This window comes from Podarcis liolepis (assembly GCF_965112155.1).
Source record: "Podarcis liolepis genome assembly, chromosome: 6".
NCBI lineage: Eukaryota > Metazoa > Chordata > Lepidosauria > Squamata > Lacertidae > Podarcis > Podarcis liolepis.
The window spans coordinates 98,919,096-98,942,673 of NC_139559.1; the positions used below are offsets into that span (position 1 = coordinate 98,919,096).

The 23,578-nt window shown below is 46.6% G+C and overlaps 1 protein-coding gene across 13 annotated transcripts in view; it reads left to right on the forward strand.

Annotated features, from left to right (window-relative positions):
• PDE4DIP (phosphodiesterase 4D interacting protein) overlaps positions 1-23,578 on the forward strand; it is a 107,962-nt gene that overhangs the window by 63,048 nt on the left and 21,336 nt on the right. For 10 of the 13 annotated variants that reach the window (XM_083507002.1, XM_083507008.1, XM_083506999.1 and 7 more), the window contains 13 exons: positions 556-735; positions 1,033-1,227; positions 2,412-2,552; positions 3,093-3,174; positions 4,184-4,275; positions 4,526-4,642; positions 4,997-5,134; positions 5,649-5,761; positions 6,189-6,325; positions 19,685-19,773; positions 20,365-20,576; positions 22,240-22,612; positions 23,036-23,216. In XM_083507002.1, coding sequence (XP_083363128.1) covers positions 556-735; positions 1,033-1,227; positions 2,412-2,552; positions 3,093-3,174; positions 4,184-4,275; positions 4,526-4,642; positions 4,997-5,134; positions 5,649-5,761; positions 6,189-6,325; positions 19,685-19,773; positions 20,365-20,576; positions 22,240-22,612; positions 23,036-23,216 — 2,050 coding nt within the window. The remainder of the gene's footprint in view (positions 1-555; positions 736-1,032; positions 1,228-2,411; positions 2,553-3,092; positions 3,175-4,183; positions 4,276-4,525; positions 4,643-4,996; positions 5,135-5,648; positions 5,762-6,188; positions 6,326-19,684; positions 19,774-20,364; positions 20,577-22,239; positions 22,613-23,035; positions 23,217-23,578) is intronic. The other 3 variants (XM_083507003.1, XM_083507006.1, XM_083507000.1) reach the window with 1 other exon arrangement.

A 23,578-nucleotide genomic window follows, 5' to 3' on the forward strand; every position in this document is an offset into this window, starting at 1 on the left:
TCTTAGGTTGACTTGAGCTATGTTAGGGTTAATCCAGAGTTTCAGAGTAGCACTCAGCACAACTTAATTATACCTAATGGTGCCAACAAGCCAGCCCAACATTTCTATCCTCACATAGAATCATAGAACCGTAGAGTAGGGTCCTCTAGTCCAGCCCCCTGCAATGCAGCAATCTCGGCTAAAGCATCCATGGCAGGTGGCCATCCAAGCTCTGCTTTAAACCCTCCAAGGAAGGAGAGTAAGTCCACAGCCTTCTGTGGGAGACCATTGCACTGTTGAGCAGCTCTTACTTGTAGTAGCTCTCCAAAGTCTCTGCAAAGGGCTTTTCTCTCCTGAATTGGGTTCTTCTGCAGCAGAGATCACAGGAGTTGAACTTGGACCTTAAAACCTTAAAATGTCCAAAGTATGCATACCACTGTAGAGCTGTGTCCCCCCTGCATAAAGGACCTGATGGAAATAGATGTTGCTTGTTTTGTACCATGAGAAATCTAGACGGAGGTCTGGCTTGGGCTTCTGTTGATCTCTTTGCTATCCACTCTCTCCCCTCTCCCGTAGGGAATGGAGAGCTTGCTGAAAGCAAAGGGCCTGGAACTTGAGCAGCTGTTGACAAGCTACCAGAATTTGCGCTGGCTGAAAGAGGAAGTTGAAGCAAAATCTCTCAAGTGGCAGGCAGAGCAAGAGGGAACAATCCGGCAGCTGCAGGCGGCGTTGCATGACAGGAATAAGAAAGTGGAAGTAAGTGAGAAAGGCGGCTCTGTTGGGAGGCCCTGGGACTGTTGCCCCATCCTCTCAGCCAGTGATTGGTCCAGGTTCACAGTCATTCTGCAGGTACGACATCGTTACTAAACCAGAAACCAGAAAGCAGTTGTTGGTTGTGTTGATCATTGTACATTGCCAGAAATAGTGCCCAGGTAATCATAGTTGAATAACCTCTGAAATTTCCTCTTCTCCTTGATCTCAGCACCCTTTCTGAAATAGGAAGGCCTGCTTTCCTCCTCCTTCTTGATATCCTTGTCATTGTCATTTCCCTAGGCACTGTCAGCAAAACTGCTATGCAAGCTGGGGCCTGGGCAGAGGGAGCTTGTGGAAGAGCTGTATCTCTGCCTTCAGCAGAAAGAGCAGATCATAGAGGAACTCCTCAGTGACAAGAGCCGGCAGACTGTGGAGCAAATGGCTGAGCTTCAGGAGTTGCTTCAAGCTGTCCACACCAGAGAGCAGCAGAGTTGTGTAAGTGGGCAGCTGTGCACTGGGGTTGGCACTCTTCTCTTGGGCTTTCTATGCCAATCTCTTCCAGATGCATCTGCAGGCATCTCTGTCTCAGCAAGAGAGACTCGGTGGCTGGGGAGGTGGATCTCCTGCATGGCTACAATGGCTACATTCTTCCTCTGCTTCCGGAGGTAATATGTCTCTGGAAACCAGGTGCTGGGACTCAGAAGTGGGGAGGATGCTGTTGCCCTCAGGCCGTTTCCAGGCCTCCCATGGGCATCAGGTGGGTCTCCGCGAGAGGAGGATGCTGAATGGCCCTTTGGCCTCATCCCTTGGGATTTTTCTTATGCCCTCAGGTTCTTCTGTCTAGTATGTTTCCTTCTTTGTGTATTCTGTTTAGGAGTCTTTCCATATCAAATATTTCATAGAATCCTAGAATCCTAGAGTTGGAAGAGACCACAAGGGCCATCGAGTCCAACCCCCTGCCAAGCAGGAAACGCCATCAGAGCACTCCTGACATATGGTTGTCAAGCCTCTGCTTAAAGACCTCCAAAATAGGCGACTCCACCACACTCCTTGGCAGCAAATTCCACTGTCGAACAGCTCTTACTGTCAGGAAGTTCTTCCTAATGTTTAGGTGGAATCTTCTTTCTTGTAGTTTGGATCCATTGCTCCGTGTCCGCTTCTCTGGAGCAGCAGAAAACCTCACGCTTGGGCTCTCATTGCAGGCTAGGGATTCTGTGAGCGCACCCCCCACCCTGCTGAGGGGATGTTGGAGGCTTGGCATCCACACCCAATCTGCCTTGTCTGGTGTGGCTCAGGCTCGCAGTTGCCCCAGAGCCCATGGAATCCTACCTCAGATTATATCTGGTTCAGTCCATGTGGCAGGGTGTGCTTTTGATCTGTGGTGTACTTTTGATCTGGGCAGGAGTACGCTGATCTAGAGTCTACACTGCTGAGTGAAACTGCCACCTCTCCCGAGTCCCTCTGCCACCAGTGCCTGGCTGCAGCTTGTTTCTGCCTCAGTGGCAGAGGGACTCGGGAGCAGCAGTGGTTTCACTCGCAATACACCACCAGGAAGAGCCGCCTTCACGGTTGGCCCTCATACCAGTTCTGGGTGATGTATCAGTACTGCCCAGAGTGGCTGGGACAACCCAAGCAGATGGGCAGGGTACTACTACTACTATTATCATTATCATTATCAGATATCTTCTGAGAAAATGGCACGGGCTTTAATAGAAAGAAGTTGTGAGCTGCAAGATTTACGTCAGCAACTGCAGGACCAGCTTTCACAAGAGAAGATGGAAGCTTCCACTGCCCATCTCCTACAGAAGGATGACTCGGAAGTAAGAATGTGCTTCTGTGAGAGAACATTCCTTCCCCGAGGCTGGCCTGAGAGGGGGAGGGGAAGGCCTGCTTGGACAGAAAAGGGGTGAGGAAATGGAGGTCCACGCTGCAATAATCTGTGCCCTGAGCAGACTCTTCCATCTTCAGCGGTGCTCAGCCTCAGCCTCCAGTGCCGCTTGTGCTCAGGGCTTAGGAATCAAGTGGGGAAATGGTTGCATGGTGGCCTGGCCTGCAAGCCCAGGACCACATGGAGAGAAATGGTTTCTAATGATCCATTTAGCACCACATCTAGCTTGGCCCTATGTGTGCAGTTTTAAAGCAAAGTGTTTTCAGAGCGGAGCCCTGAAGTCTTTCCTAAAGGAAAGAAATGAGAGCAATGTTGAAGTGAGTGAGCAGAATTGGTGCTTCTCAGAGGGAGGAAACAGACTGTGAGCAAACACTGTAGTTTCTCATTGTTCAACTTTGGAGTTGAAAACTTTATTCAAACTCTCAAGGCCTATGAAATATCAGTGAAATAATGTGTATATTTATGTTCTTAGGCACTGAGGCAAGGAAGCTCAGGCAAGAGCCCCGCTCCCATGACATCTAAGAAGGGAGATGGCCATTTCAACGTGGAGAAAGGTTGGTCCATAAGCAGCTTCCATTCAGTTTAACCCTTGGCCACCCAGAATGTTTGCTGGCAGGAACAATTCAGCTGCTTCTGCTGCCTGTGGCCTCTAAGCCCACGGCTGCTTGTCAGGGAGATGGAGCTCTGTGCTTTGCCTGCAGGGGCCCTTGGCTCCTCCAGGGAACTGCCCCTGCCTGGGCACCCTGGACAGCTTCTGCCTGTCATTGTAGTCCAGGGATGGGGAGCCTTTTGCCCTCCAGGTGTTGCTTGGACTCGCAACTCCCATCAGCCCCAGCCACCCTGACCAGTGTGGGCAGTTGTAGTCCACAGGTTCCCCGTCTCTTGTGTGGATATCACTGCACTAGGTTTAATTTGGTGCACAGCACCCTCCTGTGTCCTGAAGGAAAATCACCTGGCTTTGAGACTGCCTTTCTGGCACCGGGTGAAAACTTTTTTATTAGTCCAGGGTTTCTTTGGGGAGAGGGGAGGGGGAGCAGCTGACCTGTCAATCTCTGTGGCTAATGATGAATATGATTCTGTTCTCCCATTATTTATTTATTTTGCTTTGTTCTTATTAATTTTTATTAATTTACTTTGTCTCCTGTTCTCTGCTGATCTAGGAGTTTCTTTGGGAATGCCCTAAATAAATAAAGCTGAATCAGTATGTGATTATATAGTTGCATGCATCTTTCTCTCTGTATGTATTCATTTTTTAAAAAAACTTTTGGGAGGAAAGTGGGATCCTTAACTCTTTTTACTCTGCATGCACACGAAAGCTCATACCAAGAACTAACTTAGTTGGTCTTTAAGGTGCTACTGGAAGGAATTTTTTTTATTTTGACTATGGCAGACCAACACGGCTACCTATCTATCTTTTTACTCTGGTTGTTTTTCAACTGAAAGTTCCCCTTCACCTCCAGGTTTTTCTCTCCACAGGGAATGCACCGCTTTTGATTTTTAAAGTTGTGAGACGGGGTAAGAGGTATGCAGTCCCAGCCTACCATTGTTCTGCTTTCTCTCCAGGAGCTTGGGAGGCAACTGCTGGACTTGAGGAAGAGCTTACTGGTGCCAAAGAACAGCTTGAGCTTTTGACACAGAAGGAGAAGGAAAGCAGAGTGAGTCTGAGTCAAGGTATTGAGGAACAGAGGCCCCTGGCAGCACAACCAGCATGCCCATGTGCTGCCTGCTGAGCGGGAAAGGAAGGGCTGTAGTTCTGGGCAGTTCTCCTAGGGAAGGATGCCATGTGCCAGCCGACAGATCTAGCAGCCTAAGACAGCATGAGAAACATTTGCCACATCCTCAGGTGGCACTTCTCTCCCTTGCCTTCTCTTTGCTGTTACTGGCTCTCGTTTCTCTTCTCCACAGTTGGAACTTGCTGCTCTTCAGTCTGTCCTGGTCTCCCAAGAAGAGGAGCTGCAGGTTCAAGCTTCTGATGTTGAGTCTCTGACGAGAAGCATCCAGATAAAAGAAGAACTCATAAAGGTGGGACAAAAGGGCCCTGACTCTGGTTCTCTCTGGCTGCAGATATCTGTGTGTATAGTTTAGTATATGATTTAACACTGGCAGCAGAAAACCTTTGGTTAAATGCAAAATTATAAGAAGCAGCAGAATCTTTTAATATGAAGCAGGTTTGGTTTGTTTAGTCGCAGGCCGCCTTTGGGATGTTGCAAATGAAAGACCTGTGTTGGGTTTTTCATTCAGGGCCTCCCATTCCAGATGTACTCCACACTTTAATGATGTGGAAGATCTCTTGACTGGAAGATGGTGGTAGACGCATGGCCCAGGGCCATGACTGCACTTTTCCATTCTCCAAGTCACTCTCTCCTTGACTTCCAGGACTTGCAAATGCAGCTGGTTGACCCTGAAGAAATGCCAGTAGTTGAGCGACTTTCCCAGGAAGTGTTGATGCTTCAGGAAAAGGTAGCCAAGATGGAACAGCAAGGACAGGAAGTTGCTGAAAACAGAAGACTGCAGGTATGGCAGGAAAGTGTCGCAGCCATGTGGTGGACACAGGCTAGTTAGATTTATGTCTGTTTCCTGCTCCTCAAAGTTGCTCAGAGTTACCTATGTAGGCTTTTCTCACAACAGCACTGTGAGACTGGCTGAAAAGGACTGTGAACTTCCTGAGCAGGCATTTAATCCCCAAACGGCAGTCTAAGGGCAGCCGTCTGTTGATTGCACTTCGCAAACTCAGAGTAGACCCACTGAAATTAAGGGGTCTATTTCTCTGTCTGTGGGAAATTGGAGGCTTTCCTCCTTTGCAAAAGACTCTGATATCAGCACCATTAAAAGCAGGCTTGGTTGAAGTATGTGGAGTGGTACACCTGCATCTGCCTTCGGTCAGGATCTTCCTCAGGAAATAAGAGAAGCAAGCGGCATAAATGCAGCTCAGGTCACAATCTGGCACAAGGTTGTTTTTGCTTGCCTGTTAAATAGCATTAAAACGCTCATGTAAGCACAAAGTGAAGGCAAATGTTTGCGCTTTCAGCTGCTGCAGGTGTTGGAGGGACTGGCAGCAGAGAAGAATCAGCTGAATGAAACCCTGAAAGCCGAAAAGCAGCTCTACAGCACTTTGGTGAAGTTTCAAGCTCATCCTGACAGGTGAGGAGATGCTGTGTTCCCCGCCTCCAGTGCTGAGGCATTTGATGGGTAGAGGCTGGAGTTTTCTGTGTAGCTGCGACTAGAAACTCTTTCGCTTATGTTCTCTTGCTTTCCCACACCTCTTGCTGTTTGCTTGACATATCTACAAAGATTATAGGCTAGTTTAGTAAATCATAAACCCTCAAGGTGTTATTTGGAAGAACTGTTTGTATACCCAGCTTGTCAGAAGTGAGCACCCACCTTGCAGCACCCACAGCTTTCCCCTGTTTTCTCTCTGTTGGTGAGAGCGTTGCTGAAAGGCAGCTGCAGGGAGTGAGGTGGTTGGTGCTTTTGAAGGAATGAGAGTAAGTGGTGAGCAGAGAGAGGGTGGTAGACCTTGGCAGAACAACTCCTAAACTGCTCCTAATCTGCTTCCCTTTCTGCATAGCCTTGCCAGCTCTCAGCATGAACAGACACTGCAGGTGGAGCTGGACCGGGTACAGGCCATCCGTGGGCAACTGGAAGAGGCTCTTGGAAGAAGTCTGGCTCACCTGAGCAGGCTGGAATCGCTGGATGGCATTGGAGGTGGGGAACAGGAGCGTGTGACAGTCCTGCCCAAGCATGCCTTCTGAGCTCTGGCCGTCACACTGCCGCTAGCGCAGAGCAAGCCTGTCTTGACACTGGGAGGCTGATAAGGGCTTGCTGGAACCCATGTATGCGTCATTCATGTTCCTGGTACAGTCTTGCCAGGGAGATTGTATAATAGATTTTGGCAGCCAATAATTCCTTTCTAGTGGCTCCCCGTCACCTCTTCCCCCATTTGGCTGAATAAAGATTCTCCCATCCCTGCTCCCTCAGAATCTGTGTTAATTGTTCTGTGCCATACCAAACATGCATTTGTCATAGAGGGTTTTGTTTTGTTTTGTTTTCAAAAGCCCCAGTTCCCTGTGTTTTCACCCACTAACTCCATGACGCTATTTATTTATTAATTAAATTATTTAAAAGCAGACTTCTCATAACAACTCACAGGGATAAGCGTAACATCAGTGGAGGCAGACCAGTCTGGGGAGTTGCATGTTGCTTCATTGTGGTGATTTATGTGAATTGTTCCCTGGCTAACCTTGGGGAGTCTCTTATTTGGACCTTGATTTTGCATCCCAATTCTGGCACAATTCCTGTACTGCCATGCTAAGTAATGCACAGTGGAATAATAATAATAATAATAATAATAATAATAATAATAATAATAATAATAATAATAATAATAGAATCATAGAGTTGGAATAGACCACAAGGGCCATCGAGTCCAACCTCCCAAGCAGGAATAATAATAATATAATAATAATTAATAAAAAGATTAGATAGATAGTTGGATAGATAGATAGATAGATAGATAGATAGATAGATAGATAGATATCCTGCCATTCCCAGCCAAGGCTGGGCTCAGAGTGGCTAACATCATAAAAACAACACAATAAGCATAAAAACAGACAACAATTAATTAAAATACATCTTAAAATTAATTCAGACAAGTTAAAATCCGGGCAATTGAGAGTGGTTAATAATTGTCAGGACCAACTGTTTCCACTGATCATACAAGGACCTTTGAGCGGGTTGGAGGCCTCCTTCGGGCTTTTTTTATACAAACGAAAGTAAGTCAAACCACATCCTGCTCAAAGGCCTTGCAGAACAGCTCCATCTTGCAGGCCCTGTGGAAAGATGTCAAATCCTGCAGGGCCCTGGTCTCTTGTGGGAGAGCATTTCACCAGGCCGGGGCCACAGCCAAAAAGGCCCTGGCTCTAGTCAAGGCCAGTCTAATTTCCCTAGGGCCCGGGATCTTCAAGGTGTTGTTATTTGCAGACTGTAAGGTCCTCCATGGGGCATACAAGAAGAGGCGGTCCCGTAGGTACGAGGGTCCTATGCCGTATAGAGCTTTAAAGGTTAAAACCAGCACCTTTAATCTGATCCTGTACTCTACTGGGAGCCAGTGCAGCTGGTATAGCACTGGATGAATGTGATCCCACAGCAAAGACCCCGTAAGGAGTCTTGCCGCGGCATTCTGCACCCGCTGGAGTTTCTGTGTCGGTTTCAAGGGCAGCCCCACATAGAGTGAGTTACAGTAATTAAGCCTGGAGGTGACTGTCGCGTGGATCACAGTGGCTAGGTCAGGGCGAGAGAGGTAAGGGACCAACTGCTTAGCTTGGCAGAGATGAAAAAATGCTGCCTTTGTTGTAGCTGCAACCTGCGCCTCCATGGAAAGGGAGGCATTGAAGATTACACCCAAACACTTGACAGAAGGCGCTGGCACTAGTTGTGCCCCTGCAAGGGATGGGAGTTGGCCAGCCAAAGGACCTCTGTCTTCGAAAGAAGACCTGTGAACAGGCGTCTCACAGCCTATGCACAGTTAAACATCAGCCTATGCATATTTAAAGTCCTGTCAGAACAGCTGTGAGGAGTTACCTTCACTTGCAGGATTCAGCCCAAATTTGGCTTTTGGTGGGTCCTAAGTTTAGCTAGATCCTGAGTGCATTCACAGAGACGGAATGCAAGCCTTCAACCCCGGACTGACATGGCTGGAAAAGATTGCTGTGGATTCAGGTGGCTAAGGGGACATGAACCCCCCCTGCCCAGTCAGTCAGCAAACATTATGTTCCATTTCCCCCAAAGAACCCATGGATCTAATGGAAATTGGCTTTGAAGTGGCATTCTATAAAGACAACGTGTTACTTACCCTGAATTAACTCCCTTCATGCTTTGTAATGAGGTTGCTAATACCTCCAACTTGGAATAGTCAGCTTCCAAGATGCTTTGCTTTTGCTGTTCCTTGGTGCAGTACTTTAATGTGTGGGCAATGAGCTAGAAGATTAAGCCTCTCTGTGCCTACTTTTTATGACAGCGAAAACTAGAAAATTCCCAGTATAGGGCCCGTGTTTACCAGTTACTGGAGACAACAGAGGAGAGCTGCTTTCCTTTATGCCCTACTTGTCAGCTGCTAGGAGCATCTGGCTGGCAAATGCTGGAAATGGACAGACTTTATTGCTCTGCTTCAGCACCAGAAAAAGCAAAAGCTTCCTGGTACGTAAACACTAGATCAAATATTTCTCTTGGTATCAGTTCTCATTACTGAAGGCAGACCCAGAGGCCACAGAGGTGGACACTTCATCATTCCACTAGATTTGGAACTTTTCTTTGTCGCTCAACCATAATGCTGGCATTATTTATTATTGCTGCTGTTTTGTGTCTCACTTGAGAAGCAGATGGTGAAACTCTGACTGCAATCTTACATACCAAGAATAAGTGCCATTGGGTTCACTGGTGCTTGTGTCTGAGTGGATGTGTATCAGATTGTGCGGTGAATCGTACTTTTTTCAGTGCTTAACTAGGAAAAGAGCCAGTGGCTCCTCATTGCCATTGTGAGTGTAACTGGGTAGCACACCACCTGTGGAATGCAAGCAGCCAGTCATTGTCCCGTGTTCAGCTAGGAGTTGGGAGAGTGCTCCTAAATCCTTGTGTATCATGGAGTGTTTACTTGCTTTTTGTATGTTCTATATTGAAGTAGGTTCCTAGCCCTCATACTTGCTGGAGTAGGACTAAAAATGAGAGTAAATACTGCTAAAGATGCCAGGGAAACAAGCTCAGATCTTGTGCTTTGAAGTAGGAAGTTTCTAAACCATTTTGGAAAGGGCTGTTCCGTTTTAGGTTAGTTGAGGAAGAAAAACAAGCTTGGATCCTGAGAGCAGTTAACTTATGGAAATTCACAGAAGAGAAATTTCCTCTTCCTTCCCTTTGCCCCTTTCCTATATCATTCTGAACAATATAGGGTGCGGGGGGGGGCTGCAGGGGGAGAAGCCCCAATAGGACTTGCATTCTAATGTAAGTTAAAGTCTATGGAAGGATTGTGTCCAACCCTCCAGAGCGGCTTTGGCGTGGGGAGAAGTCGGCTACCAGGGCAGGGAGCTGAGCCTGGAAACTTCCTTTTTTTGAGCTTAAGTTCCCTTCGGATCCAAACCACAGGGTTCCTTCAGCTTATGGCAAGAGCCTTGTTGTGAAGCAAGGGGCCCCAGGTCAGTCCAAGCCTTTTAATTAAAACGTGCCTAATATTGAAAGCCTGTTTTTCTCATTCATGGAATTATAGAAGAAACTGGGAGCCCTTCTGCTCTGCACAAGTAGATGTTACACTGGGAATCAGCCAGTGGTTAAAATAAAAATAAAAAGTAGGCCATGGGAGGAAGGGTGAGACTTCCATGAGGGCCAGAGTCGGGGAGAAAAGAGTTAAACTTCTCCTCCCTTTACACAGCGGTTCTGGCAGTAATCACTTTCCCATACCTACTATTTTGTTTTTAAACCATGCTGGCACCTCGCTTTGTCCTAAGTTGTGGATTCATTTGCCATCCTAGGGCAATTCTATTGCTAAGTTGTGAATATATGTATTTGCCAGGAGGTTTCTCTGTTTACAGTACAATCACAATTTACTTGTGTTTAATATGTGCAGTTTCAGCTTTATGTGTTTGAAGTGTGGCTGGTTGAAAGGCGGAGAGTTTAAAAGTGCTTTTTGTGCAGGTTTTCCAGGTGTGGAGAGGGCCTTTAAGCCCTCTGCCTTATTGGGGGGGGGGTGCAGACCTGCTTGGTGTGCCAGCTCTGGAAGGCAAGATGGCTGGCGCAGGGGGCAATTCTAAGGGGGCGCTTTGACTTGGGTGTATTTTGTGTCTGTGTGCCATCTCCAGAACTTAATTCCCATACAAGAGGTGATTGTGCTGCATCTCACTCCGGGTTTTCTCCTGCCTGGCCTTGATGTGCCACCCCTTCCTCAGAGCTATTTACAGGCTGGCAGGGCCTAAACTTGTTATGCCTCCCATTTGTTTCCTGGGCTGCTTTTTATGAACGGGGCTCACAAGGTTCCATCTAAGACTTCTTCTGCCCAGGAAGCTTATTGTTTTTGACTAACAACACATGGAAGCAAACTTAAGTTTGCAGATATTTGTGTCATCCACACCCACTCGTTACGAGGCAGAATTAGCTGTGGCTTTCTGTTGTCCTCTCTGATACAGGCGAGAGGTGAGCTTTGGCTTGAATGATTTCCCACAAAGTGGCTCTCTTAATGTAGACACCTCCCCCCCCCCCGACAATTGTCCCCCTGCCTCCTACGCCAGTCATCTAGTTACCTGTTACTTTCTTTGAACGTCTACAACTTTGCCTTTGGAGTGTCATCCTGGGGTCATTCCACGCCAAATCACCTGGTGCCATGTGCTCTTACGACTCTTACAACTCAGATTTTCTTCCAAAAAAAAATTATGTGTAGATACCTATGTGATAACCTCAATTTAATTTTTAAAGATTTTTTGGTCCAAAATTGGGCGCAGGAGAATTTAAATTTTTATTATTATTATTTTCATGCGATTTAGGGCAATGCAATTTCTGTGTCCGTTTAGAAAAAAAAATAATCCTGTTTCGCTTATTTTTCAACCAATTGGGCTTATTTTGGTATCAAAATAAAGCTAATTGTGGTCTCTTCAAAATAAGGTATAAAAATGGTATTAACTGCCACAAAAAAGGGTCACTGACCATTCAAAGTGAATTTTTGTCATTTTATTCCCAGAAGGTTCAATAAGCCCTAGAGCACAAACGACAACTAACACATGTATCATACTTTTTTTGTAGAATGGGTTAACCATGTACTTGTTATGTTTTAAAAATAAGGAGGGTGTTTTTTGTCATTATAAAATAAATTGATTTTGAAGTAAATTGTTTACAAAAAAAATTTTTTTTGGTACAGGTTTAAGGTCTCTCTGAGCTTGAAATAACTCACACATTTGTGAGAATAGTTAAAATAGTACCCTCCTATGTTATAATGTCATCTGATATATTTTTTAAATTAAGTTTTATTGATTAATAAAAACAAAATTCATCTTAGAGCCCTTGTTCATTTTATTGTACAATGATATGGTCAAAACTATTTTGTTTCCCATACATGTAATATGGTCAATGATGCTGTTGTTGTTTTTTATAAATTTTATTGGATTTTACAATTTAATATTCAACCAAATACAGTCATACCTCTGGTTGAATGTGCTTTGGGATGAGCGAGTGCGAGTTGCGCTCCACGGCAAACCGGAAGTAACGGAGCGTGTTACTTCCGGGTTTCGCCGCTTGCGCATGTGCAGACGCTCAAAATGACGTCACGTGCATGCGCAGAAGCGGCGAAAAGTGACGCCCGCGTACGCAGACGTGCCGTTGCTTCTAGATGCGAATGGGGCTCCGGCACGGATCCCGTTGGCATCTAGAGGTACCACTGTAACACAATGTAACATTTGTCATATAAACAAAAAAAAGGGGGGGAACCCTCCCCATGACTTCCCTCAACTTCCCCTTCTGGCTTTTAAAAGATTTATTACTTCTGCTTAATTTTTGTCTTATTTAAATTCCTATCGTTTGGCTTATTGAACCTACCGTGAGAGCACGGGCGAGTATTGAAATCAGGTGATCTGGCGTGGAATGACCCCCCTGCATAAAAGCTCCCAGTGTTAGTTTGCCATTGGTGGCTGCAGCCTTCATTCAGTCTCATTGCCAGCTAATGCAACATTGTGAAGCTGGAAGGACAGGGCTCTCCCGCTCTTTAGTGTAAGAGGAGGGAGAACTTTGGCAGGAAGAGACTTCCTGATACTGCAAGGAAATGGAAGTTTGTGTTGCGTGTGCCCAAATTCTCCTGTCTGTACAGTCTCTAAATCAGAGTTGCCAGTTATTCAGCTATAGTGAGGGGGGAAAGTATTTGAACCCCTGCTAAATTTGCCCATTTGCCCTCTGACGAAGAAATGACCAGTCCATAATTTTAATGGTAGGTTTATTGTAGCTGTGAGAGACAGAATAACAACAGGGAAACCCCCAGAAACCCAGAAGACAAAAGTCAGAGATTGATGTGCATTATAATGAGTGAAATAAGTATTTGATCCCTTTGCATAAGATGACAGTAATTGGTGGCAAAAGCCTTGTTGGCAATTACAGAGGTCAGGTATTTCTTGTAGGTGGCCACCAGGTTTGCACACATCTCAGGAGGTATTTTTTTCCACTCCTCTTTGCAGATCCTCTCCCAGTCAGTAAGATTTCGAGGCTGATGTGTAGCTACTCAAACCTTCAGCTCCCTCCACAGATTTTCGATGGGATTAAGGTCTGGAGACTGGCTAGGCCACTCCAGGATCTTAATGTGCTTCTTCTTGAGCCACTCCTTTGTTGATCAAATACTTCCCCCCCCCCCCACTCTGCCATCCAGTGTCTCTCGTATCAACTTGTCTTTTCCCCAGACTTGACTGGAGGTGGTGTGGTGTGGAATAGAGCAGAATGCAGGCTAGCAGCTCTGCTGAAGGCTGAAAAATGTTGGTGATTTGGCTTTGCTTGGAGTGCAAATCCCTCAATAAAACCTGAGAATGTGGCAGTCCTCTGTTGAATGAAGTATAGAGCTTTGTCCAGTGCATGTGTGCACATGCATGATTGTCACACTGGTTGTGAATGTGTTATTTGGGCAAGAATTTATATTTTCCCAGATCAGGGTTAGAAAGATGTCGCAGGCAGAGCTGCTAGGGAGGTCTGCTTGGAAATCAAGCTGCTGCTCCTTTGTGCATGGGGACCGATAATGAAACAGGGCAGTGTATTTCTAGCTCCTAAGCAGAGAACTCTTCTTCCGGTCTCTAGCCGCTCTGGAATAAGAACATGATAATGCTGCAGGAGCCAGGGAGGGGGTGTCAAAAAAGGACCGGGGAAGGGGATTCTCCAGCACTTCCGAAGGTTTTGGCATTGTGCTATATAGTGATAAAGGGCTCAGGTTCAGGGTTGGCTTCCAATGGGAACGTGAGACATCTCTTGCTATGTAGAGGAATGGGGAGAGGGGTCTAGAGAGGGAGGAAGGGCAAGGCTGTCCTCTTTCCATCTCTACCCTCACAAAACGTCCAGTGAAGGAAGGGAAGGTTTTCCCTCTTCTTCCTGGGCAGCTTCCTGACCTTAATCCTCATCTCCAGATTACTATAAACTGTTAAGGGGGCATTCCCACCCACCCCATTCAGCAGTTTCTAAAAATTATTTGATGTTTTGGGTTACTTTCTGATCTACAAACCAAGATACTTCTGCATACCTGGGGGACCCCATGGAAGCACCCCCTTTTAATACAATCATATATACAAAGACATCTAGCTTTCCTAAATTAAATCAAACATAAATAACACATTGTTTCTTTCTTCTGCCTCTTCATTACAAAGCAGTCCTTCTCAGGAGGGGCAGTGTCTAGAAATCTGGGGAATACGGGGGTAATAACTGTATTTTATTGCATTTAAAAAGTACTCCTGCTGATAAATTTCTAATGATACAGTAGACTTCTCAAGATACCAGCAATCTCATTTCAGATTTATGCATAAAGTAGCAATAAAGAAGAATTCTTTTGATGGGTTTCTCATGGCCTATTATTATTATTATTATTATTATTATTATTATTATTAGTTTGTTAGAATAGTCTACAGTACAATTCCGTGCATGTTTACTTGAAACAAAACAGTGGCTTCAGTGGGATTTACTTGTAAATGCTCAGAGAATTACAGCAGTGATGCCAGATCCTACAAAAGTTTGCTCAGAGAAAAATCCTGCCGAGCTCCCTAGTTGCTCCCAGTCAGGGGTGCCAACTTGAATAAAATATTGGAGGGGGTCAGGTAAGCCCTGCCACACATCGTCACAAGACCATTTGAATGGCAATGTCCCTCAGCTTTGGGAGGCCCTGACCCCCTCAGATATTTTATTGGGGGGGGGGGTAAAGGGACCTTGGCCCCCAGTAGTTGGCTCCTCTGTTCCCAGTCAAGGGTGCATAGTTCTTCAAGAGATACTGGCACACTCCTGGCTCTTGTGGAAAGAATGGGGCCAAGACTCTTCAGGGAGGTGGGAGCAGCTCCTATTGGGTAAGTGGAAGGCCAAGCCCAAATCATGTGAAGCAAAGTAAAGCTCGAGAGTCAGCCAAATATTAAATGACAAGTGCCATCAATGCACACAAGGGGAGGTGGAAGGCCTAAAGGCACCTGTAACCCTAACGGGTGTTTGTTCAAAAACAGCTCAGTCATACCAGAATGCCGACCTTTTTTTGGTTGGGAGTGGGATGGAAAATGGGAGGAGGGGGAATGCAATGGAGTCTCCAAGAAAAGATTGGCTGGGTGGAATGTGGAACTCTGAACATTAGCACTCCTGTGGCAGGTCCCGCTTGATAAGGGAAAGGAAATGGAAATCTGCTTGAATCTGAGAAATCTGCTAAGCCTTGATGGGAAGTATGTGTCTCCAGGCTGAGCAAAACCAAGAAATCAATTGGGAAAGAGACCTTTACCACTCCCCCTCGAGCAGCCCTTTCAATCCCATACTTTATAGAGAAATGCATCAGCCATGTAAATAAAATTTAATGTTGTGCAGGGACAAATATGATTAGGAAAAAACATTCTGCTATGGGAATAATGAAACCCAAGAGTAAACTGCTTTAGATACAGAAAACATATACTGTATGATGGAACCAGACACCACTAAGAAAACGGCACAACTGTAAAACAGAATATGAGTTAAATCATTCCCCTTCAGAGTGTGTCACCTCCCTTAGAAGTCAGAATCTGCACAGCATTCTTAACATCACCTGGGTTGGAAGTTTCTTTAAAAATTAAAACTATTTATATCCAAGACAACATTAAAATTCATTATGAAAGAAAACCCTTAAATATAAGTAACATGAAAAGTCATTAGGTTTTTCCTGTACTATAGTTTGCAATACATGAGATTTTACTCTTATCTTGGGATCAATAAAATCCCACTGAGACAAGAAGGGTTTTCCCAGGCAGAAATGAAGCCCTGTTCACTCAGAGCGACAGGCTGCTTCCATCAGAGCTCTTCCACAGACCTTTTGCCAAAGCTCTCGAGTTTAGAACAGGGAAGTTGTAGTCCTCTAGATGTTATTTGACTACAGCTCCCATCATCCATGACAATTGGCCAATGGGGGCCGAAATACATTATCATCTTAAGATCCCTGCTCTAGAACATTAAGATGATAATTCAAAAGTGGGCTGCAGAATAAAGGAAATCGACCCAAACTGTTTCCTCACTAAACCTATTGAGGCATCCCCAACTCCCCAATTATTATTTTTGCTACCATGGCAGCCGGAGTGGTCATATTCAAGGGTAAGAGACCAACTAAGTCAGTAAACACACTGCCTTGTCTTCCTCTTTTACAGACTGCTTTTGGGTCCCCCAGGGGGATGCAGTTGCAGCAATCTTGACACCCTCTTTTTTTGTCCTAGCGGGTGAAGGATAGGAGCTTCCAGGATCACAGGACTCGGGCAACACTTGAGTAGTGGAGCCAAGTAGCAGTTTGAGCTTCCGACACTAATCTGCTGTTCAATTGTTCTAAATGACCATTTCTTGATAGTTGAATACAGTATTCTGAGGCCATCAAGGATTGCATAAGGATAATTTCCTCCAGAGCTCCTGTGGTATCAAAAGTGCAGCAGATGAATAGTCTGCGTGGGAGCACATCCCATGTTCTTTAGTATACAAGACTGGTGTTCCTACAGTAACCTCACCAGAAGGATTTCTGTATGTATTTAGCCTGATTTCTCTTTGGGCATGTGTGCTGCAATTGATTTGAGATCAGCTAGGTACTCTTGGGGGCGTCTTCTTTATGCGAAGGAGACCCTGCTTTTCTCAGAGCAGATTTCCTATCACAAAATTTCTCTAATATATCTACACCCGAATTTGTTGTAACTAGAAACCTATAGGGTGAGTGCCAAGCTCTGTAAGCCACTGTTAGCATGTTCAGATTACTCTTCTTCCTACCAGGCCCGTCCTCCCTTTATAATGCAAGGCCACCATGAGCTAGTGTGGCAGAAGAGGTATTATACATTTGATAAGGCTGATTCGAAGCCTGACCTGGATTTTTTGCAGGGTGCTCTGCAGAAAGTTCTAACAGGATATCAACATAGCAGAGAAAGAGGTGCCAGTGCCATGAGAGGCGCTTCATTGCAGGGCCAAGAAGAGCCTGCATCCAGTCTGAGATGGATGCTCACTTTTCTAAAAAAAAAAACCAGAGTGGAAGGGATCCTTCAAGGCCACCCATCCAGCTGCTTAATGCACGCAACTGGGTTTTGCTGGAACTTATTCATAGGCAGGCATGAGAGGAATGAATGGGGCCCAACAAGAATGACTTGTGCACCACAATGTATACTTTTGTCCTTTAGTTTTGGCCCTCAGACCCCTCAAGTTTGTTTTTCAGTTGCTACCAATAAGCCAGCAGGGTGAGAGTCTGCTCTGAAGGGTTGGAGCTCCACCCTCTGGTAAAATCAGAAAATAAATCTGCTTTCTGACCAGGAGGTGGCGTCACCACAGATGTGAAAACTGCTCTGGACACCAAGGCTGAATGCACACTGTATAGCTGAAACACATAGGAAGCACATTCTCTCTCTCTCTCTCTCTCTCTCTCTCTCTCTCTCTCTCTCTGTGTGTGTGTGTGTGTGTGAACACACAGAGAGTTCAGAAGCACACCAGAAATAGTTTGTCTGCAGCCCTGAGTGAAGCTGTTTAGAGCCTAATTTCCCCCCGTTTAACATGAATGTATAGGGGGAAAGCAGTGAGATTGGTATTGTCGGAAGCTAATACCATGTGGACTACACAAACTAATGGGGATGCAAAAAGCTGCAGACCCACAGTAAACTCCACTGAGGGCAAACCCTAAGTTTACAGACTTGCTTTTTTACACAAGACTAAATACCCAGCTCCTAAGAATAAGATAAGCTAAATTCAATCTGAATTGCTGCTGCTTGCAAAAAAGAAAAAGGTTGTTGTGTTGGCTGAAGAACCCCAGTTTTGAGGAGGTGGGAGGGTCTCCTCAATTAATGTAATCTGCTTCCCCCACTTTTCCTACTTTCTCTGCTTCTCATTCTCTTCTTCTTGGCCATAGGGGTGTTCACACTACACTTATGTTGGCACCTGTCTGTCTTGAGTGAAGACAAACTGCTGCTTTAGCAACACCAAAGTGACCTCCCTGGGGCACAAGGATGGGCAAGTGTGTCTGGGAGTCCTGGGCTGCCCAGGCAAGACCATCTTGGCCTTGCTGATGTGGCCCAAAGGAAAGCAGAGCAACACATTTGGCACCAGCTTGGCTGCGGAGTTGCCAGGAAGAGGCATACAAGGCACCTTCCAGCTGCCTTAGGGACTCCACTCTGGATTTGTGTAGGAGGGTTGCTCCTTTGCCTTTCTTCTCCCAAAGGCATCCTGCAAGGCAGCAGAGGTTTAGGATCAGAGGTTTCCTTCTCCTAGATGGGCTCTCTTCTCAGGCAGGTGAGCCCCATCTGGCCCTCACTTCCCTCTACAGAAACCGCCTTCTTGACCATTGGACCCACTTTTGGTCATGTCTGCTCAGTCTAGCAGAGCCTGTCTTCACATGTAGGGGAAGTCCCTCACTCATGGAGGATTTGAGACCCATTGGCTCCCCTCAGCTGCTTAAGCTGGCCAGTCAAAGCCATTCCTAGGATTGTGGCCGCTGTTGCCTGCTGACAGCTGCTAGGAGCCACAGGTGAGACCTGAGTGCAGAGGGGGACCAAACTACCCTAGAAGGAGCATGACGTGCCCCCCCCACCAGAGATACTACTCTTCCCCTAACGCCTCACATGGCATTCAACAAATGTACAATCAGTATACCTGCGTACACAAATAGTTGAGCCGTACACTCAGTTATTCACTTGTAAAAGTCAACAAGTGTACAGTTTGTGGACACGATACTTGAACTGTGCAAACGTGCACACTTCCACACAAGCACTTTTACCTGGGTAGAGACAGATTGCACCTGGTTAATGAATGAATAAGCCTCTTGTGTCTGGTTGCTCCCTTACATCTTTGGATCTTTTTCAGTTTCTCTTTCCCCTTTCTTAATCTGTTAGCATTGCATGCCTTTACCTTCTTCTATCTTCTTCTATCTCTCTTTCTCGGCACAAAATCCTTGGGGAAGGGAGCTTTTGTACCTTGCTTCCGTTACAAAGAGAGGAAATCTGGTGCAATTTTAACTGATAGTTTCGTTAAGAAACACTTCCTCATTCTGTCCTTGTGCCTGCCTTCTTCTCGGTCCCCATTAACCGCTCCCCCTTTACCACCGGCTCCTCTTCAGGACAAACTTTCAGATTACTGAATGGACCAGCGAAATCTAGCAATGTAGTCCTTAATTTTGGTGCTCTATACATTTTGGTAGGGACGCGGGTGGCACTGTGGGTTAAACCACTGAGCCTAGGGCTTGCCGATCAGAAGGTCGGCGGTTCGAATCCCTGCAACGGGGTGGGCTCCCGTTGCTCGGTCCCTGCTCCTGCCAACCTAGCAGTTTGAAAGCACCTCAAAGTGCAAGTAGATAAATAGGTACTACTCCGACAGGAAGGTAAACGGCATTTCCGTGCGCTGCTCTGGTTCGCCAAAAGCAGCTTAGTCATGCTGGCCACATGGCCCAGAAGCTGTACGCCGGCTCCCTCGGTCAATAAAGCGAAATGAGCGACGCAACCCCAGAGTCGGTCATGACTGGACCTAATGGCCAGGGGTCCCTTTAGCTTTACCTTTATACATTTGGGTGGTTACTTGAGGCCGGTTCATTCCAAAACACCCACACCGGAGGAATCCAAGCTCAGGCACTGTGGGGCATTTGCTTGGGCCTGGAGGGCCCATGCAGCAGGACATGCACTGTGTCAGTAGCCCAACTTTCTGGCTGTATCTGTATCTGCTGCACAGGGAAAGGCTGCTCCTGCAGTAAAGGGAAGAGTTGCATGTACTGAAGTACTGAATTCCTTGTGGGAATCTGCCGTCAATTTGGCATCAAGTTGCTGCAGAGTCTGTGCTGGCAGTTATGCAGGGAAATTTATACAGGCCAGGGAGAACTCTCAAGGGTCTGCTTTGTGGTGTCATTCCCAGGTCCAGTGGCAGAGGAGGATGCTGAGGATGCCAGCACAGAGTTCACAGACAGTATTGAAGAAGAGGCACAGAGAACCACTCGCCAACAGGTGAATCAGAGAGCAAAGCATCATGCTCAAAGGGGCAGGTGCTTCTTCCTGGGAGCAGCGTGGTCCTGTGTAACAGTGGAGACATTGTTCCTTTGGCTTGGCTTGAAGAGGCTCTGCCCAGGAGGCTGAGTGAGGCAGCCAAATTCCACCCATCCCTGCAATCACCACCAGAGAAGCAAGGAGAATTGGCGGAGACTTCTGGTGAGATCTTGCAGAAGTCTAGAGATCTCGAGGAGCTCTCACCACTGCTGCTCCTCACTTCTCTCATGGTGTGTGTGTGGGGGGGGGTGCCCCACCTGCCCCCTGTCCCTGTCAGAGAAGCATCTGCAGCTTCCAGGTTCTGGAAAGATGCTCTCATCAGATCCTGCCAGAACCCACAACCACATAACCCCGGTAAGCAAGGCTTTGGTGTGTTCGAACTGCTGCGTGCAAATTGTTGTCATTATGTTGGAAGTCCCAGTATCGGTCTTCTCCTTGCTGAAGCTGTGCACTTCTGCTTGTTTAGCAACTCATTCTCTGGCACATCTTCCATAGACTGGGTGTTCTGGACTTTTAGGAGTTATCTCCTCTTGTTTCAATTACATGTTTTAGCACGCCAAGGAAGGAGCTGATGGCACCTTGGTGGGCCAAAGCAGTTTCCCCGCTCCCTCTCTGGAGAGAGAAAAGAGTCTGCAGGCCGAGCTGCTTTCTGCAAAATCTGAGACTCAGCAGCTTCGAGAGCAGAAGAAGAAGCTGGAAGGGGAGTTGCAGCATCTCAAGGGGCAGATCGAAGAAGCTGGGTTCTCCTCAATATCTCAGCTCAGGTAAGCTAGGGTGGCTCCCGAAAATGTCCTCCTGGAGTGCAGCAACCTCAGCTCTAATGCGTGTTTTTGTTTGTTTTTAATTAAATTTAATTTCTATACTGCCCTTCCAAAAATCACAGTGTAGTTTACAAAACAGTGCTACCTCTGGTTATGTACTTAATTCGTTCCGGAGGTCCGTACTTAACCTGAAACTGTTCTTAACCTGAAGCACCACTTTAGCTAATGGGGCCTCCTGCTGCTGCCATGCCGCCAGAGCACGATTTCTGTTCTCATCCTGAAGCAAAGTTCTTAACCTGAAGCACTATTTCTGGGTTAGCGGAGTCTGTAACCTGAAGCATATGTAACCTGACGCGTATGTAACCTGAAGCGTATGTAAGCTGAGGTACCACTGTATAAAAACACAAAAATACATAACATAGTAAGAAACAATAACCCCTTTCCACAGTTTAAAAGGCCATACATTGTTTAATTAGTCAAACACCTGGAAGAAGAGGAATGTTTTCTCCTGGCGCCTAAAGATATGTAATGAAGGTGCCAGGAGAAACTCCCTAGGAAGAGCACCCCACAAATGGGGAGCCACACAAAGAATGGCCTCAGAGGGCAATTGCGGGGTCTGAGTCAGTTCATATGGAGAGAAGTGTAGTTCTTTTTTAATAATAATAATTTTATTATTTATACCCCGCCCATCTGGCTGGGTTTGCCCAGCCACTCTGGGCGGCTTTCAGGATATGTAAAAACATAATAAAACATCAAACATTAAAAACTGCCCGATAAAGAGCTGCCTTCAGAAGCCTTCTAAAGGTTGGTGGGTGTTCTTAGAATGAAGACTGATAGTCCTCCTCTTTCCTTGCGTTTGTGATATGAGCCAGTGAAACTGAAATCAAAATAAAAGGTGTCCAGGCAAATGAGAAGTCCTGAACCCTTGTGATGATTTTCTTTGGGGCAAGAACCACAGAAGTTAAATGTCAGATAAGGTTCAAATACAGATGTTTGGAGCATGTTCCAGGTTGCGGGTTAGGAACAGGCCTTTTGGCAGGTCCCAGTTGCACAATGGCTAGTGATTGGCCGGAGGAAGAGCTTGTAGTTGCCGGTTGGATCTCTAGCAGAACGCACAGAGGCCTTCCAGCCAGCTCCCAAGACATGCTTCTAGTGCAACACTGTGCAAGGACGAATGCCTCGTCCCCTGAGGTCCTCTGAGGTCAAAACTCCTCTATGCAGGCCGTGAGAAAGACTCTTCATTCTTTCAGCCTGAGGCGTAAGCAGTGAGGATGACAAACGCTTCCTCTGCTACCGTACTTTTAAAATGTTGTTTTCCAACCACCTTTCCCTGCCTCTTGACTATGCTAAACAAAGGGAATGATCCTAATGCTGGTGGAGTCTCAAACACTTCCTGGGCCAGTGCTGGGAGGAAAGGTTCAATACCCAGCTAGTCCAGGAGCAATGCCTGGTGCAAGCGGGATAATCCGGGATGGCCCAGGTAGTGCTCTGCAGGTGTTGCTGGGCCACATCTCCTGCAACCCCCAGCCACAGACCATGCTGTGTGGGGCTGATGTAGAACAACAGTGGACCAACAACACCTGGAGGGACACCATGTTGGCTGCCCCAGACTTGCCAGTTACCAAGAGTGCTTAATCTCTGGGTACTGATTCCTATGTCTCTACAGGAAGGCCTTGCTGAGTCTGTGTCTCGAAAATGCAGAGCTCAAGGAGCAAGTTGGAGAAGCAATGTTATCCGAGGGTTGGGAGAATGAGGATGAAAAGGAAGAGCAAGAGGACCTGAAGTTGGAAGTCAGGAAGCTGCAGGAGAAGCTGCACTCTTCGGAGATGGTGATTGGCCTCCTGAAAGAACAGCTGACTCTGAGCAGCCAAGCGGGTGGAAGCATCTTCCAGCAGCAGGTCGCTGCTGGTGTGACCCAGGAGTCCGAGCAGCTGCAAGTGGCCTCGCAAGGCAGCCTCAAGGGGGCTCCCCATGACAGTGCCCCACAGCAGCACTGCCCACGTCCCCAGAGTGTGGACACCAGCCTAAAGGAGACTCAGGTAACTCTGGATTACCTCAGAGCTGGGGAGGATTTGCCTAGGCTAGCAGCAGCTGCCATTTCTACTCAAGAGCTCTTCCTGTTCGATGGCTCTCTGGTCTCCTGCGCAGAACAGATTTTAAAAGGATATTAACTTCCATAATGATGTTGGGCAACGGCAGGATTTACTGTTCCAAACTGTTAACTTAATGCGCTTTGTAGTAAGCTTTAGCATCTGTTTAAGTGGGTAATACATGTAGTCCTTTTGCGAAATGTGTCTCACCAGGTTGGTGCAAGTCAAGTGCAGATCAAGGTAGAATAAAAGACTGGGTGTGGGCAGTGTAACCTACGAGGGATATTTCATGGGTCAGTTTAAAGTCTGCCCTGAAGACTCACATGTCTTTTCTGCTGTTGACTGATACAACCCCTCATTTCTTCTCCAAAGGTGTGTGAAGTCAGACTGGGAAGCAACTCCTGGCAGCAGCTCAGGCAGCCAGTCCATCTTCTCCCCTCAGAGCTGCCTCAGTGCAAAAAACAATGTCACAGGCTGCGGGGCAAACTCCTGGTTTCAGAGGCCACTGTCCTGGCTCAGGTGGCACAGCTGGAGCAGTACCGGGCCCTGCTCAGTGAGTACGGTTGCGCCAGATGTTTGGACACGGATGAGGGACACTTAAATCCTAAGGAACAAAAAAAGATGCTGGTTGATTGTCTGCAGAGAGTTCATTGTGACCTTTTGCTGTCTTATTTCCTGTCCTAATACAACACAAACTGTGGAGGAAGAGCTGAAATGCCCAAAGAAGGATTCCCCATTGAGCATTGACCCGGGAGCTGAAGTAGCCTTACAGGGGCGGGGGGAGGAATGGGCATGCCAACATTAAAAAGGAGGAAATGTAAGCAGCTCCAGCTCCCCCCATTTTGGGTGTTGGTTCCATTGGTTTTTAAAGCAAAATTACATCATTCTTACACAATAAATATATTTTAGCTTGAA